The sequence below is a fragment of the Taudactylus pleione genome, unplaced genomic scaffold, assembly GCF_031769625.1.
Source record: "Taudactylus pleione unplaced genomic scaffold, aTauple2 ptg000642l, whole genome shotgun sequence".
In the NCBI taxonomy this organism is placed as follows: domain Eukaryota; kingdom Metazoa; phylum Chordata; class Amphibia; order Anura; family Myobatrachidae; genus Taudactylus; species Taudactylus pleione.
In genome coordinates, this window is record NW_028285044.1 from 4,193,502 (window position 1) to 4,211,892 (window position 18,391).

At 39.7% G+C, this 18,391-nt stretch overlaps 1 protein-coding gene across 2 annotated transcripts in view; it reads right to left on the reverse strand.

Annotated features, from left to right (window-relative positions):
• Positions 1 to 4,117: 4,117 nt before the first annotated feature.
• Positions 4,118 to 18,391, reverse strand: part of SYNGR1 (synaptogyrin 1) — a 94,323-nt gene continuing 80,049 nt past the window's right edge. The window contains exons 3-4 of one of the 2 annotated variants that reach the window (XM_088455083.1): positions 15,307 to 15,452; positions 4,118 to 6,256 (exon numbers count right to left, since the gene is read on the reverse strand). In XM_088455083.1, coding sequence (XP_088311209.1) covers positions 6,044 to 6,256; positions 15,307 to 15,452 — 359 coding nt within the window. In that variant the 3' untranslated portion in view covers positions 4,118 to 6,043. Of the gene's footprint in view, positions 6,257 to 6,726; positions 7,487 to 15,306; positions 15,453 to 18,391 lie in introns of those variants that run through there. The other variant, XM_088455084.1, reaches the window with a different exon arrangement.

An 18,391-nucleotide genomic window follows, 5' to 3' on the forward strand; every position in this document is an offset into this window, starting at 1 on the left:
AGTGAACTCTGGGAAATGTTGCATTTGAAGCTCCAACAGAGCTATGTTGTCCATGTAGAATCATGTTATTTAGCCAATCAGCATCTTGTTTTTGATAGGTCACTATGTATGCACCTCAGTATGACTGATATGAGGCAGTCTAATGGCCGGTTTAAAATAGTCTACCTGCTCTGGCCTGGCAGGAAATTAGAATGAAATAGAGAACATTACACACGTGAGAGGTCTTGTTACCTTACTTATTGACCCACCCTTGTATATATATGTGTGAGTGTGCATAATTGGAAAGACATGTCCTGTATATATTAGACTTATACAACACTCAAACATTTGAAAATAAAATATAGATTTTACATGTAATCAGTAAGAAAACCAAACTATAGCAAAGTGGAAAATGCAGATAAAACAGAACATTTAATAGCTGTTAATTAGGAAACTAAGTTTTAAAATGGTAAGCTCTGCATAATATACTGCTATGCAAAAGGCTTTCAAATAAACAAAATTTGGTAAAACAAAGAAAGAACCTCTCAGAAGCAAGAAAAACAAAAACTGTTTACATTGCATCCTCCTACACAAACATTTTTATATATATATATATATATATATATATATATATATATAGTATCCAAGGTATAGCGGCACTCACGGGACTTGTTTAAACCAAGAAATTATAAACTGCTAGTCGCAGGCTGAATTCAAGCCTGCAACTAGCAGTTTATAATTTCTTGGTTTAAATAAGTCCGTGAGTAGCGCTATACCTTGGATACTATTTGGACACAGATCTTGTGCGTAGAGGGCATCTGGGCAAGTACTATTTTTTACTATGAGTGCCGACTCAAATGGGTTCTATATATATATTATATATATATATATATATATATATATATATATATATATATAATTATCTGTATTTTCCAAGTACCTTGCATAAAGAAATATATTTGCTTTCTTTACTTGGTATTATCATTTTAGTTTGGTAAATTCTGCTACTGTCTTAAATGTTCAGTATCCATAACAAAAAGCTATATAATATAGTTATTTTTCATTTATTATAGAAGAACTCTACTTTTACATAAAAAGATATACAATGTAATGTAAATTCCTTGTTGAATTGTGAAATATGAACTACTTCAGGGGACAAAAAATATACTTGAAGTCTGGCAGCAAGTTAGTGAAGTGGTGGTTTAAGTAGAAGTTACAAGAAGGTTATTATCTTAAAAACAGAACATTAAAGCATCACATTCCCTTCACGAGCTGACTCTTAATGCACCAGCACGCAGCTAACTGGCCAATCACAAATAAGCAGCTAGAGATGAGCCATAGGCACATTCTTGTAGCAGGAAAGTACTTGTACATTCACACTTGACTCAAATTGCAATCAACACTAAAATAAATATAAGACTTGAAGTTAAGTGCATCCATGTTGTAGATTGCAATATACACTTTATTCATGTAATGATCCTGTGAACCTGAAACTGCAATTTGCTGCTGTAAAAAGCATCGTTTCCGAATTGCTGTGTTCTGTTTTTCTAATTATCCATGTAAAATTATATGGTTAAATGATTGTAGTTTAATAAATATAAATACCGTAAAAGATTTATTTGTTCTAACAATGCTGCCCCACATATATTTTGAGTTTTGAACATCATAAGCCAAGTTATCACTATGGGGAATTACTGAGATAGTACTATACTCATCTTTATATAGGAGTAGTCATTTTACTCCACAGAAAGGAAACAAGAAAAAGCAGCGTGACCCGATTTGTGATCTAGAGCTTTAAGACAGCTGACCAGTGACTGCTTTGCACCTTATACCACCCCCAACTCCTGCTGGAATGAGCCTCGGCCTAAATCCAGGCATTGGAAGAAATGTGTTACGATGAAAGCATCCAGATACTGTAGTTCAGCAGCCTAGAGCTAGGTAGCGTGCTAGGATATTTGTAAGACAGCTATGCTTACAGTGTATGAAAATGAATGATACAATTCATTATTTTCTAAACACTCCTTTATATAATCTTTTGTATACTGAACTTCAATGCTGTGTGTGCACTATAACATTAGGCACGAGAGATGTCAGTGAAATACTTAGCATTGTCTTGTACTAAAAAAGCAAATGCAAGGCTATCCAACTTACCCACACTAATGGGCCTATTTATCATTCAATATCTGTAGCATATTCCCCGAAAGACACAAATTTTGGGGGGATACCCACAAATATTAAGTATCGTCCAAATGTATGAAGATGGGACCACAGCAGATATATCTATGGAGGTATTCAATTAGCGGCGGGGTTTAATTGCAGCCCCGGGAAATAGAGCTACATGAATAGGTCGCCGCAGTCAGATTGAACCTCGCAGCTCATGGAGATGCGAGGTAAAGTCCGCAGAAAAACCACAAAATCGGGTTCAAGCACGCAGAACAAAAATCATTGAATCCGCAGGTTACATGGAATAAGTGAGTTTCCGCGCCTGAATCCCGATTTTTCGGCGCGAGAAAAAATCTATTTAATTGCATAGCCTTTCCACGTGCCCCAGGGATTTTTGCCAGTAATTAGTTATGGGGGAGACCCTGTGGCTAGTTGAATACCCCCTAAATTTGCCACGGTCCATCTATTTCCAACAGCAGAGGCAATCCCCATAGGTTTCTATGGGGGCTAACAATCTGTAATTTACCAATTTTTCCTTTAGTACCCCAATAGCTGAATCATTTCTTCTCCTTTTAGGCCTGGACAATATACTATACTATATATTCTGGGGTGCACTACCCAGGTTAAAATATTTTTTTTTACTAGAGAATATAATATTACAGGAATGTATTGGGGTAATGGATTCTTCTGTGCAGATTTATTCCCAACCTCTCATCTAATTACTCACACAAAGGAACAGAAATGTTCCAGCAGCTCAAATGACTGCATTTTCTCCTTGGCTGCTAAGAAATCCTATTAGAGACTGTCCTAAAAAAAGTGTATGTGGGATTCAACGGTCTGTAGGGAAGGTCGGGTGGAAATATGTAATTTATCATCAATGCTATGTAATAAAACGTCAGATTAACTCTTCAAATTGTATTTCAGCTTCATGATTTAGATCTCAAAATTTCAATATTGAAATTTAAGTTCATATTCAACAAACAGAATATATTTGAGACTCACACCTCAATTAGAAGTCTGCATTCAAGGGTATCAGAAAATATGATCAGATTTTGTAGACCATTACTTTATAACTTTCTATAAAGTATTTATTTAATTTGCCAAACAGAACATGAGTTTCCTTGCTAGGAGAACCACAATTCAATAACCGCCCCTCTGACAGCACATACGGTTCCATGGTGCTCATAACCTCCTGCAGCTGTTGAATGGAGAAGACACATTGACAATATCTTCCACAGAAGTTTGCAGTCTCACCAGCAATGTGGTTAGGAGCACTATATTAGCGTAGGCACAAGCAGGAGTGAAATGGTTACTAAGCCAAGGGAAGCCTAGTGGATAACCATGGTTTTACTATTTGGATGGAGGGTTAGCTATTACAAAAATAATTTAAGAAAAAGTCATGGCGTTAATTTTTAGGGCAAGGTAAATAAGTAAAATTATAGACTTCGGAGTTGAACGTAATTGCTAAAGTACTAATATGGTGATGACTTAAGACTTGGAACTAACGTATAGATGCTAGATCAGAGTTTCCATGTATTGTGATATATCAGAGCTTTAGGTATTAAGCCACAATCTCAAAAAGCTGGTATTTTAATTCCTCGAGTGACATCACCCTTAATGTGAAATTTACCCCTCTTATTGCTATTTCAGTAAAGTATGACACCCATTTACTAATGGTAAAATAAGTGCATACATTTTCTTCGTTTACCTCATTTGCTATCCAAGATCATAGGTTCTTGGCATGGTCATTGATTAATGTGTTCCAGGAGTATCAACTCGGCCAAAAACACAATTTTACATGCGAGTTGCCGATAACTAAACTAGTGTTATTACTCCAGTCTATGGCTGAGGAAATAAACAAAAACACACATATACATACACACACTTTTTTCTTTACATAGAAGATCCTTGCCTTTAGATTTCCATCGAAAGAACTACAACTCCCAGCCACAGGTTATTTCTCTTCATTCAAGTAAAACACATAGCAATGTGGTGTTGTTATATTTAGGTATTGCAATGAAAAACATAGATAATGTTTTAAACAAGAGTGCAGTGCATAGTGACAAAGTATAATACTTTTTTCTCTAAAAAAAATAAATAAATCGTCAACATAAACTTGTCAGAAGCAGTGTAAAGCACCAATATGAAGTTGACTGAAAACATATGATAAATCATTTTCAATCAAATCCAGCGCTACTTTAGCATCATAACATAGAGAACGGTAAAAATATAACTCTGTACCTTTTAAATAGATAGCAATTTCCCTTTCTCATGCCGCTATTGAAGCAAGACTTTCTTCCTATTGAATAATGTTTTATTTAATACTTCGATGGATGCAAGTTAGATTTGGCAAATGACAAAAAGACCCCTTACGATTTTACAATGTTAAAACCACTAAATAGTCATGTGGTTGCTCCTCATTCTTTGGAATGGCCAATTAATGTTCATGTGTCTTTTTTTTCTAAACAACAGTTTTTATTTGCTACAAATAACAGTTTTGCCAGATAAAATCCATGTCACTATGAGTTTCGCTTTCTCCAGTGATGTAGACTAACTAATTTAGCAGAAAACAGTGCACAAATATTCTGCAGAGGCACCTTTCCGCAGCCCAACCTTCCCCTACCGCAGCCTAACCCTAAAACTTACCATCGGGATGTCACCGGTTGGCTTTCTGGAGCCGGTGTTCAGACTGCTGTTGGGATTCCGGCGCGGGGATTGTGATCGCCAGCATCCTGACTGTCGGGATGCCAACTACAGCCCCAAAGTAGGAAAGCGCATTGGAGTAAGACACACCGCCCTGGATAAGGGGCTGTGCTGACAGCTGACCCAGCTTGCCTTTCCTATGAGTCCATCAAGCCCTTGAGGAAGGGTGAATAACGGGGAGGTGCAAATAAGGAAGGGAACCTAAGGTTCTACTGATTCACCAAATTCTGGTGACAGACTAGCAATTTAAATTTTTTTATTCAAGACAAAAGACAACTCAGAACAGGGAAGCTTCTGGAAGTCGCTGGCTTTAGTAAATCAGAAATCAGCACCTACACAACAATGTTACTTGTATGCACAGAAAGCCGAACCTTTTCTACTATTTAGCTGCAGCGACTGAACTCAGCTTGGTTTAATAACTGAAAATGTGTGTTCATAGGAGATGGATGTTGCATTCAATATTTTAGTCCATCTTGGGGAATGCTCCTTTTTGCATATTTATAGCAGATGAGTATAAGCATAGGAATAAGTAATATCACAATACATCATATATTTTATCTCTTACCAGCCTGTATGTGTGGTCTGTGTGTAAAGAGCAGGAACTTTGGTGAGAGCAGCACTATGATGAATATAGTCTTAATGTAATGATCATACTGCAATATGTCACTTGGTTAGATTACCATTTCCCCATAAAATATTATCAAAAGTCTATAGTAGAGAGAAGTGGCAAAATTATCAGGGAAATGTCACAGTAAACTGATGTGATGAAGCAACTGCACTCTAAATTTCCCAAAAACCTGTAGTGGAAACTGTAAAGATTCACCACATTTGCTGAATCTGAATGTGCTGTTTAACCTGTGATAAAATGCTTAGTACAATTTGAAATATGATTCAGTGATGTTTGGGGAACCAATTGTTTCCCACATCTGCCCTAAGAAATACTGGCTCAAGTGGACTCTAAAAATGACATGGTGCAAACCTGGCAAAACTGCAAACAGCTAAACAACGAACAAAAACAACGTAAACTGTATTTATAAATCAACGTAAAAAGAAGAAGTAATCCTTCCCTGAACCAGGTCATAAAAAATAAGGACAAACTGTTTTAATGTTTCTTTCACTATCAGAGAGGCAGCAACAAATTTCAAAGTGAGGAACTGCTGGCCTGTCAAACAATGAAAGGTCCTTTAAAAGAGCCGTTTTAGTAATCCTGGGCCTGGTACCCCTGCGAGCCGGCCTCATAGGCATCTGCGGGAGGTTGCTGATAGCCAGTAGAAGGGTCTAAGTCATCATTGCTGGCATAAGGGGGATAAGGAGGGCCTTGATCTTGGCTTGGGTCCATGTAGTCCTGAGAGAACAGCGCAGAGTCGGAGCCCAGACTGTAGCGTTTGAAGGCCAGCACGGCTTGTCCCGCCTTGGATTCACGATGAAGGGAAAATAAAGGGTTAAGGAATGGGGACAGCATGGGGTGTGGGCCAACAGAGAGAGGGGAAAAATGGAGGGAAGAGAGACAGACACCCAGCACCGTGGTTAGTAATTGTTAAAGAAGCAGTACTCAACATAAGGATCCCCCACCTCCTTTATTATGGGCCGACTTGGTCCCCATTTATTAAAGACAAGTTTTTTACTGAATACTACAAATGTCACTAAATGAGCCAAACAGCATAATTTTATTGTGACCGCTCAAAAGCTTTGCTGAGTGACCAATTTGTGTCCATTTTTACAATAAAAAGAAAGAACTACATTGCAAGCGTTGGGGACCATATATTCAAATGACAATTTCTCTAAATTATGCATTACATGTAATGTAAAACAGGAAGCAGAACAAGCACATAAAATAAGCAGCACAGACTGAGAACGGAGAAAAAATAAAGCTTTGAAAACTGATATTTACATTTTTATTACGGTAACTTAGAACAGTGTCTTGACTAATAGCTATATAATTGCAGTCCAGCGACAACGAGGTAAACAGAAACCAGTTACTGGGAACAAGATCTTCGATATGATGGAGATGAAAGACGTACCCCAGTAGTAGTTTGGGGTTTATTATACATTGTAAACACTACTCTTCGAGACAAAATTAAACAATTGGTGCATCTAAGGTTTCGCAAACCATAAGGCACTGTAGTACATTGGCACCCAAAGAACAAAAGAGTGGCACTTCTATTTGCCAATTTAAGACTTTGGCATCACATCAACTGGCACTTATGTTGCATAGATATTTAAGAGTTTGCTCACAAATGTGCGATTCAGACCGACTTCTGTTGTGAAATACAGCATGCTGGATTGCATTGTAGTGAGCGTACAGTTGCCCCAAGTTAGACTTCTTTATCTACATGGTGCAGAGTACATAACTGTACATCTGTACTTCTAGTATAGCACAATGCTATTAAATAAGCATAAATTGCACATGTATGAACAATCCATAAGGCATTAAGCACAGAGATAGACAAAAATGACATCTAAAGTAAACAATTCTTATACATGGCACATGTAGGATGGAGTAGTTTAAGGCACTGCACATTTATCTTGCTTTGTTAATAAGTTAGGGGAAGGGTTGGGGATTAGGTGGGAAAAGTCTGCTGTATTCCTCCTGGAAGGTAATTTCCTTCAGATGCTGGAGTCTCAACACTGCTAGGATGCCCTGTGGAATGGATAAAGTTACAAGACGGTGAGATCCCTCTGCTTTCAGTTGTCAGTCAGCAGGATCCCATTTGTGGTGGTAAAAATTTAAATTCATAATCTGCGTTTCAGTCTAAGCATGCAAATTATCATTCTGTAGTAAAACACCAGAATATGTGCCAGAGTATTCTATGATAAACCAAGTTGAAATCAATCTAAAAAGTGCTAAAGAATAGTTTAACTGCAAAACACCATATGCAGTTAACGAGGAAAGCAGAAATAGTGTCATTATTCAATAATATTAAAGTTGCAGTAACTAACCACTAAAAGTAAGGTTATCTGAATCTGACAAATCACGCACGTGGTAGATAGAGTTCCCAATAATCAACTTATAGGTATATAAAATGGGGTTTATATTAAGACCCATTACAGTGCCACAATATACTGCATAATCAAAAAGTAGAAAAAATATTTGCTCAAGTTAAACACCTTTGGCTATGATTAGGTTACTATAGACCTGCAGAGAATCACCCATGTTAATTCACAGGTATGTATTCAAGCAATGTGGGCTCATGCTTGTTGCAAAGCAATTGATTCTCTTATGTTACACAATAATTAATCAATCAAATAAAATTATGAATGTTAATTTAATTTCCTTAAATACTCTATGGCAGCCAAAATGTACTGGTAACCCCTTAAGTGAGCAAAATAGAGACAGGACAAAGAAACATCCCCAGAAATATATAGTATGACTACCACTTCCCTTTGGTATATTGAGAATCTTGCCAAGCTATCCTACAAAACATACAGACGACACGAGTGGGAATATCCAACTGCCATGGAGTATTTCAAGGAAATTAAATAAACAGTAAGAATTTGGTAATTTCCTTTTCAACTCTATGGCAGCAATATTGTATGGCAAGGGTGGCTAAAGCTTGAATCGTCCAGTCAACCGCAGACGCTCGATCAGTAGATCGAACAGCCAATAAGAATGATGCCTCTTATAGGGCACCTTAATGTAGCCTTCCATGTCTGGCTTGTTCCCTGTTTGCCCTGGCTGGGTAGCTGGCACCCATTCCCTACCTACCTCCCAACTATCCCTATTTTGGCAGGACAGTCCCCATGCTGAGGCCACACCCCTTTTGGGGGTGTACCACTTGGATGTCCCGATTGGAAAGGATTTTCGTCCTTTAGAGTAGATCACCGACACCAAAAGTCTGGCTGCCTCCATTGTATGGGAAGTAACAAAGTAATAAATAACAGCATAGGGTGGGTGGAATATAAATCAACATTATAAGTGCTTATAAACTGAAAGGCGGCATTTTTAAAAAAATAATTTCTTCTCCCAAATGGAGCATCAGAAGAGGTCACGTCCAGAAGATAATGTAATAAATGTGCATTCTCTTCATACCTTTAACCAACTTCTGACCATTTCATGGCCTCTGTATGTCTGCACAATGCCATTATTGACCTATCTTGCCAGTATAGGTTTAGATGGAGCATGCCATTGTCAGGTTCCGACAAGAAGGTCAAAAAGATGATGTCATTTTTATTTACTGTTGGTTGCAGATAATAAGAAGTATTATTTAATAAATGATACAAACATTATAAAACTACCTTTGTAAAGTAGGAATAGTTTGCAACTTCTTTGTCCATAAATACATACGTTGGAAAATAAAGGTAATTCTCCCACTCAATGACAAAACAGAATTACTACCAGAAACAACACATTAAGTGTAAGCCACCTGAGGGAAACATCTTGCAAAGGTTCATCAGACGTTCGATCATCTAACACAATACTAAGATCCCAATGGCTTCATACAGGGACAAATTTCTCATTACTACTTAAACAAAACAAAATCTTGAAGAAGAATACTATTTATTATAGGCCAATTTAGTGTGTCCAGAAAAACACTAAATGCAGACACCTGCATTACTTTCAGGACAATGAGAGCAGCTTGTCTAATCCCATTATCAACAAAATCCAGAAACTGTGGAGTGATAGGAGGGTCAAAGTTTAGGTTTGCACCAGATTACAAAAGGTCTTCCAAATTCTATAATAAATTCAGAAATTCTGGCTTTATGAAGTATCTCAATTACTTTGACAGAGACTCCTTTGCATCTTAGCAATGACCAATCAATCTTTAAACCATCAAATTTTGAGAATTAGTCCGTTTTGCTGAATAACGGACTATAGTGGCAGAGGACAAGGATTTTTCAGAAGCCTTCCCCAAGTGACTGCAAAGCACTGGCAGTGTGGCCAAAATTAATGCACTGCTATGACCACTCCTGCTTCTTTCTTGATCTTCTGTAAACTACAAGCAATAAGAGAAAAAGGAGGGCACACATAGCCTAGTTTAAAGTTGCTTAGACTTGACAGAGAATCTATTCCTGTTGTTCTGGTGACCCTATGGCATGAACGCAATGGAATTACTTTAGTGTTTGAGCATGTTGCCATCAAATCTATTTGAAGGAATCCAATATTCTGTTTAACAGTAGAAAAACCTCTATAGTATAAAGCCCATGCTACTGGATGTATTTGAGATCGACTGACAGTGGCCAAGAAATACCAGCACTTTGTGAAGGTCCTTGGAGAATTGGACAGGCTAAATGGGAACAAAAAAATGCTGTTCAAGAACAAAGAATTTGAGAAAAATGTGGAAGTACGCATCTTGTAGATCTATTGGAGGTAAGGAATTCTCCTTCTATTGCCTGAAGAATGAATTATACTGACTTCATTTGGAAATGCCTTGCTTAAATAAATTGATTAAGCCGCCTCAGCTTGAGAACTGTTCAGACGCACCCTGAGGCTTGGAAAAGAAGACAGTCGTCCTCTGTGTCAAAGCAACAGGCCAAATTGTTTCTTCCTTCAACAGAGTCTATAAACTGTCCTCCAATGCCTCTATGTTCCACTAGAGAAAATAAAACTCTGGAATTCACCAAGATATTCCATGTGGGTATAGGGCTGATACTCTATGTTGTACCCTTGGTTGATAATGTTGCAAACCAATTGATCTTAAGGGGTGAGCATCCACATTTCTGCAAACTAGGAAATGCTGCCACCCAACAAAGCTCCGTAGAGACTGGACTAGAAAAGAGTCAGTACCTTCCTTCTTCATTCTTAAAGGAGATAAAAGCTAGCTTAATGTAGTACCAGAAAATTCCCCAAACCACTGCTTCCCAGGCCCACAGTTTTGTGCTTTTGTGAAAAGTTGGTAACAGGCAGATGAAGGAAAACTCCTAGCCCTCCTATTCTGCAGCAAATGGCCTCAGATTTGTGTTCAGTAACTTTTTGGATCATTGAGTCTTGTTTTTCCCTTAAACAGAAGATCGCCAACAAACGGAAATGTTGTTCAATGATTTTGTCTGACAACCACGGCCATAGCCACAAGGGTTTCTAGTGATTATTGTTAGAGGCCTACTCATGGATAAGAATGTGATTGCTTTTCTTGTAAAGCTTCACTAAATGCAAAACTCTTCTTGTACTAGAATGCTTATGAATATATGATCTGTTTATTTTCTCTTCCGTATCCTTATGAAGGTTCTCTGTCCAAAATGTAAGCACCATAGTAACTGAAGCCATAGCTACACTAGGCTTAAGTACTGTTACCAAGTTTTTTTTCTTTCCCATTTTCTTATCTATAGGATCCCTCAGCATAGCTCCATCTTTTAAAGGGATGGTTGTCCTAGTAGATATGGCTATGGTTGCATCAATGTTAGGTACTGCACTCCATTTATACCATTGCTAAACATGAAATGGTAAATACGGTTAAGTCTCTTGGGATTAAACGGATGTCTGTTCTTCTGTTACCATTCTTTATTAATGAGATCTTTAATAACTCAGTGTACTAGAAACACTTTGCCTTTCCTTTGATGATCCAAAACAAGTAAATCTTGAAGAGAACATGGGTTGGAGTAGCACATATCCACATGGTTTTGTTAATATGTTAACATTCGCAATATCACAGGAAAATTAACTGGACTCTTTCCCAGTCTCACCCAACTTATTGTTTGATAACCACTCAAGCACAATAATAGAACCTAGGTACCTACTGGCATCAGAAGGACCGGGCTGTATATCATCTATGTCTGCACTCTTATGTTATCTGGGTCTCTTCTGTCCTTGTATTTTAATTACATTTTCCTTAATGGAAACTTACAGTACATTGAAGTTACCACCCGTGAAATTAATGGTTTCATTTGTTCAGGAGGCTAAGCCAAGGTTTCCTAGGGAATACTCGTACAATCCACACATAGGAGCGGATTCATAGTTGGGAGTAAACCAGGCATATATTGCTTCAAAGAAGAGTGTACAAATAAAGTATATATTTACAAGGTTCCAGATGTGTATGCCTGATTTTCTATTATTCTTAATCATCATCAAGGTGCACTTGCACCAACCCTACACTAAGTGCAAAACATATGCCTGGAAATACGTGTATTTTTCACTTGCGTCCAACCCTGCATAGTCCTTAAGTGCAAAGTTGCTCCATTACCATCCAGTTATGATTCTTCGGTCACAACTGTAGATGTAATCGAAATGCGTATGATTCTACAACATCCGTTCTGGAACATGTGTAGTGCGAAAATATGCAAGATACGCAAACTGGCATGCATTTAACTCTGCATCAGCTCCATAAAGCACATTTGGAAATCATCAGCTAAAGGTCTATTACATACTGCTGAAACATGAAGGTACATTTTGCTGGTTTTCTTCTCCTAAGTAAGCTCTGAAAAAGAAAAGATTATGAACTAACTAAACTTATCTAGTAACTTTGTAAGTGCCTTACCAGCGAAGGGGGCTCTTGGTTTTTTTTGGGGAGGCCTCAGGCGTCACATAAAAACTGGTAGGGAGATCATAAAGGCACCTTAGAAGGGATGTTATATAGGCACCAGTGCCCGCTAGCATCTCTGCAATACAGAAAAGGAAGGCTGAGAACCTGATTCCGAGTCAAATGCTGTTGCAACAGCTTTAGCGTCTTTTGCCAAAGTTGTGTCTGCGACTTTATGCTAGTATCTCCCTTCCCCCGATGTACAAGCATGCGTTTGAATTTGCAAGGACTGAGACGCCCACTTTCAGCATCAGTATAAACACTGTAATACCACTTGGTGCGTCTTCAGACACAATTGTCGGTTGCATTATTGAAACTTCCACCAGTCTCATGCTAGGTACAGATTCTGAAAATGGCCTCCAATGTGAGCGATTAAGCATACGAGTTCTCAACCAGTTATGTGAAACGCCCACGTCACTTACATAACACACCCATAGACGGACCATCTTCATGTGTCTGAATAGCCACCTCCCAGACACCGGCCACCACATTCCTGACACCGTACCTCTCAATCGCACCTGCGCCTCTCTGTGCATAGAAAGTGTACAAGTACGTAGGGATTTTCGCACATGCGCGGTGGCAATAGGTCACTCAATTACGTGAACGTTGGCATTGTGTGGGACTCAGAATCAGGCCCTGAATCTCCAGCTCTGTATTTGCAGACTCACCTTCAAAATAGTAAAAAAATCTGAGGCCACTTCTATCTCAGCTTGCACGCCTCTGATGTGCCGGGGACCATGAGGATACGCTGGGAACAGATAAGCCACTTGGCTACAGATAGCAAAACTACACCAATGGGAAGCATGAGTCACTTTTGGGGGAGGTTTCTTTTTGCTGCCTACTGAGGGCACTATGGATTTAACTCCTACATTACGGCTGTCATGAAGGTGAAAAGGAAAGTGCTTTATCTACCACTGTAAGACAGGAAAGCCATAAAAGTGAACCTAGTGCAAATCACCACAAGTGGGTTGCATAATTAAAACACATTTAAGTAAAAAATTAAAGTGAAGGCAGTGCTGATACCTATAGGCTCTGTCAAGGATGTTGCCTGTGAGGTAGATAGGGGCTCACCTTCCCTAAATGTCTTTATCAATATAAAATACCACCTCTGGCGCTTCCTATATAAATCCTATGTCAATCAGCGACACGGTTAGAGTAAATAAGTGTAATACATTTAATTATAGTATAGGTAATACTTGTACATAATACACAATATATGCAAAATACAAAATAAAAAAAATAAGGTAAAAAACGAATAGCAGTATACAGATACATAGACATACATAAAAACGACAGTGCAGCCCCTAGGTAGATTGAAAAGAAGGGGAACAGATACACTGCTGAGCACTTTACTCTGTCCCTTCTGTGCTATATATAAAATGAGGTAAGTATCCCCTGTTGATAAAAATGAAGTTCATTTCAATCCAATATGCAGGGTAGTAAAATGATAAAAGTATAGTCTAACCGTACTTTATTATTATCATCCTTTATTTATATGGCGCCACAAGGGTTCTGCAGCACCTTACAAAGTACAGAAAAAATGAGCACACAAGACAACAGTTATTAACAGTACAGACAATGAAGGACAAGTACATGATTTATAAACAATGCTGCATAACACCTAAATAAGCAGCAGGGTGTCAATAACCAAGTTTTAGGTGCCATTATAAATGAAAGTAAAAGGAAGGCAAGAAAAAGCAGGGAAGAGGGCCCTGCTCGCGAGAGCTTACATTCTAAAGGGGAGGGTCAGACAAACAGGGATGATACAGATGGGCTAGATAGTGAGGAAGGAGCATAGAGTAGTGGGTTAGGATGAGCGCTGGAAAGCATTGAGGAAGAAATGGGTCTTGAGAGCCCATTTGAAGATTAAGCGCCAGGAAGCCAAGTGATGGAGGAATTTTGAACGAAGGCCAGGGAGACAGAAAAAAAAAAAAAAAAAGGGAGCTACTCGAAGAAGTTGGAAGAGGCAAATGTCATGAGTGTTGAATGGAAAGAATGAGATGGAGGGTTCAGAAGGTAAGATGATGGCAGGACCCAAAGACCACCACCATGGAAACCTCCAGGCCAGGGTGTGTGAGAGAATGTGAGGCCCCCAAAGGAGATAGCTGCAGGAGCAGTGGTGTCAGATGGGTAAATCCAGGGTTTGGTGATGGCAAGGAGAATCAAGGCGTTGCAGATGAAGTGCTCATGAACGGGGACCAGTTTATTATAGACAAAACTAGCTTTCCTTGATACTTGATAAGAGTTCTGTATTGTAACTCCAACAGTCCACCAGACAGAGAATAGGAATGGTTTGCCAGCAAACGAGGGGGTAACTGACGCACTGCAAGCGTCCTGGTGTACCACTCTAGCTATCAACGCATTTCACCTATAAAATAGGCTTCGTCCTGGTGAGACTATACTTTATAATTTTACTACCCTGCATATTGGATTGAATTGAACTTCATTCTTATCAATAGGGATACTTACCCCATTTTATTTATAGCACAGAAGGGACAGAGTAAAGCGCTCAACAGTGTATCTGTTCCCCTTTTTTTCAATCTACCTAGGGGCTGCACTGTCGTTTTTATGTATGTCTATGTACAGTATCTATATACCGGTATTAGTTTTTACCTGATTTTTTTCATTTTCTATTTTGCATATATTGTGTATGATGTACAAATATTACTTATACTATAATTAAATGTATTACACTTATTTACTCTAACTGTGTCGCTGATTGACGTAGGATTTATATAGGTCTAATATATAAAGCGTCAGAGGTATTATTTTACATTCAAGTAAAAGTCATTATTTTGATTTGTGGTTTTAATATTTGCGCTAAAAAAATGACTAGCAGTACTAGTGGGTGCAATTAATGTGTGTATTTTTACATATACTACCTGTATTATCAAATAATAGCATTTTGCACAACTAAGGGTATTTTTAGAATGACCTTAACCCAGTTAATAATTGTACATCTTACAGAATAATTTACAAAAATAAACACATATATAACACTGCTACTCACCCAGGTGAAAATGGAGAAAAATGAGAAGGCTATGGCTGCTCGGGCAGCATCTGCACCCTCATTCATTGGGATATCATTTAGGTCAGACACCTGCCATTGGTTCGCTAAAAAGCAGAAGCCGACAAACCAAAAGAAGGACCACAAACCTAGAACGAGGATAGAAAAAAAAAAAAAAGATACAACTTTCAGCTTCAAAAGTGGATACAAATTTGTCCAAAGATTAATAAAAAAAAACCAAAAACTTGCTTTTGCAAATATTAAGATGATAAGTGTCGGCCATTAGTGCTGCTACTGTTTTAGTTCTCGTAAATAGTGTTTTTTCTTGATATACTGTAGCTACTGCACATATTGGACTTTATCATTATCAACTGGAGAGTCTAATTGGATTTCTTATGCTTCCCATGTGTGCTCTTATCTGGCCTTTCGCTTCCATCAGTGACCCACCATATATGTACCAGATTTACAACACACTTTGGGCCAGATTTCAAGTTTGGATATATGTAGGCTTGCCATAGCATTCCTTTAATTTTGGGACACATGAATTACACAGATTCTGTGGCTGGCTGACTTCAAGTCTCTTATTTCACCTGGTTTTAATCAGTCACAGAACCTGTGTATTTGACGTGTCCCATGTCCCATGTCTCCCTCCTCAAACTCTCAGTTCTTAATCCGTTTTCATCATCCAGAAGTCCTCCTTTTGCCATCAGGAGGAATATGAGGGAAGACAGTATCTTTATAGGAGCTATTAAATACCTAATGGATTGGAATGAGTTTGGCCATGAAGAAGGGTGTTGGGTAGCGTCAGACGTTAATGATCCACAGCTTCTTTGCAAGTTTACAAAATGTTCCCCCATAATCTTTTTATGGGGTGTTCAGTGCCCACTTCTAGAGGGGAGAGAGAGTAATGTCACAGCGCGATGAAGCCCGGCTCTTAAGCTGGCCATACACCAGACCAACTTTCCTCCAACTAGTTGGTTGGTTGGAATGAAAATCTGCATGGGAGCAAATTACAATCAGCTATTTGCTCCCAAACACTGGAAAACGGATGAAAGCGGTTGTTCAGACAAGTTGTTTAAATCAAACAGATTGAACCAACTTGCCTGAGCGACCTTTTTCGTGTTTTCTGGTCTATGGGAGCAAATTGCTGATTGTCATTTGCTCTCATACATTACCGGATTTTCATTCCATTAAAACCATCTAGTTTCAGCCGTACAGCCATTTCAAGTGGGACTGCCTATATCAGGCCAAAAAAGCCCAGACCTGACCAAGGTCCACCACAGCACGGTGTATCAGCACGCAGAACTCAAGCATCCAAGACTGAGGGCCTGATTCAGACCCGTTCGCGAGCACTGAGCGCTCGCAAGCGGGTCGAAGGTACCCTAGTGCGCATGCGCACGACGGAGGGAGCTCCGTCGTGTGCATGCGCGAGACCCGAATAGCAACGGCCAAGCCGTCGCTATGGGTCTCGCACCAAAGGGGGCGTGCTGTCGATGGTGAGTGACAGCACACCCCCTTTGGTGGGCGTGCCGGGGGCGTTGCTGCCCAGACGGAGGCGTTCCCATGGGAACGCCTACCGTCTGGGGCCGGCCCCACTGACATCACTAGTGATGTTAGTGGGAGTGCTTTTAGCTCTGACAGAGCCAAAAGCACTCCTGGGCTTGCGGCAGCGAGACCCTACCGCAGGGTCTCGTCGCAAGCCCGATGGTCTTGACCATCGCAACCATCTTTTTGGCCGCACGCATAAGCTGTGGGTGGTCACCCACAGCTATGCGAGCGGACAGGAGGCCGCTCCAATAATAGGTAGGAGGGCCCTGATTCAGAGCGAGCGCTCTTGTCAGAGCGTCCGGCACTGAATCAGGCCCTGAGCCCACACGGGATCATGTGGCCACCAACACAAGAACTGTACATCCAGACAGAAAGTGAAGCTAACAACGCTCGGTAAGTAAGCTATCCACACCTCAATGCGGGACGCCGCCTCAGGGGGTTCCCCGGCATTATCGTACAAACACTAAGTTCCGTAGTCTGTTAGACCAAAGGTCTAGCAGGGGACACTTCTGTATTGCACGGAAAGTAGCCCCCTAAAAGGACTGACTTACCTCCCCACCGAGTCACAGCACCATAAGATGAGACTTGAACTGTTTTGAAGAACTTCTATCCTACATAGAAGATCTCTTTAAATAAACGCTTTGGACCCACAACCATTGTCTGTCATCTGTCCCTACACCACTCCTTGCCCCAATACTTCTTTACACATCCGTACACACCTATAATACATAGTGTCAATACCAGACAGCATACCCAACCATACCCCCAACCCCCCCACCCACCTCCCTCTCTGCAAAACACCAGACTTAAACACATGTAATATATCTTTCTATATATAGCTTCCTAAGTAGGACCGGACACCCCTACCTTCACAGTGCTGCATTAGTCACCCCCTATCCCTCTCTTTCCTCACATACCCCTTACCCCTATTTTTCACCATGTTTGTGAAGCGCAGATCACCACCCTATACCTATTTGCAAATCTTACATGTACGGTCTACTGTCTACATCCATACCAACCTTGTGAGAATTGTGACATTATTCATTAAAGAAGGAGTGGAGCATCCAGAAAATTATTTTTAAACCGCATAGGTGAAGACCATACCAGCTTATATCAATACACAAGTCAGATGTATCTGATGATGCATCCAAGTGTAACTAGGATGTATCTACAGATGATGTGCTACATGTATGTGTGCCCCTCTAGCCACGCGGCTTCAAGTGCAGCTTACTTTCAACTCTAAAGTTGGTTGCAATTTTTTGCACAATGCAAAGAAAAGCATAACTATACTTATCGATAGGCTTGCCATATCATTCCAGTGCAGCTGGACTTGAATAGTAAGAGCCAGGCTCCGACAAGCGGTGACAAATAGCCAGCACTATTGCATAGGCCGATTACCAATAAAGCAAGGAAAACAAGAGATATGGTAAGAACTTACCTTTGTTATCTCTGTTTCTACGAAGTCCATAGGGTCCACAGGGTGACCTTGGGGTATAGCTGGATCCTGGATCCTCGGGCACCACGAAGTTAAAGCTTTCAG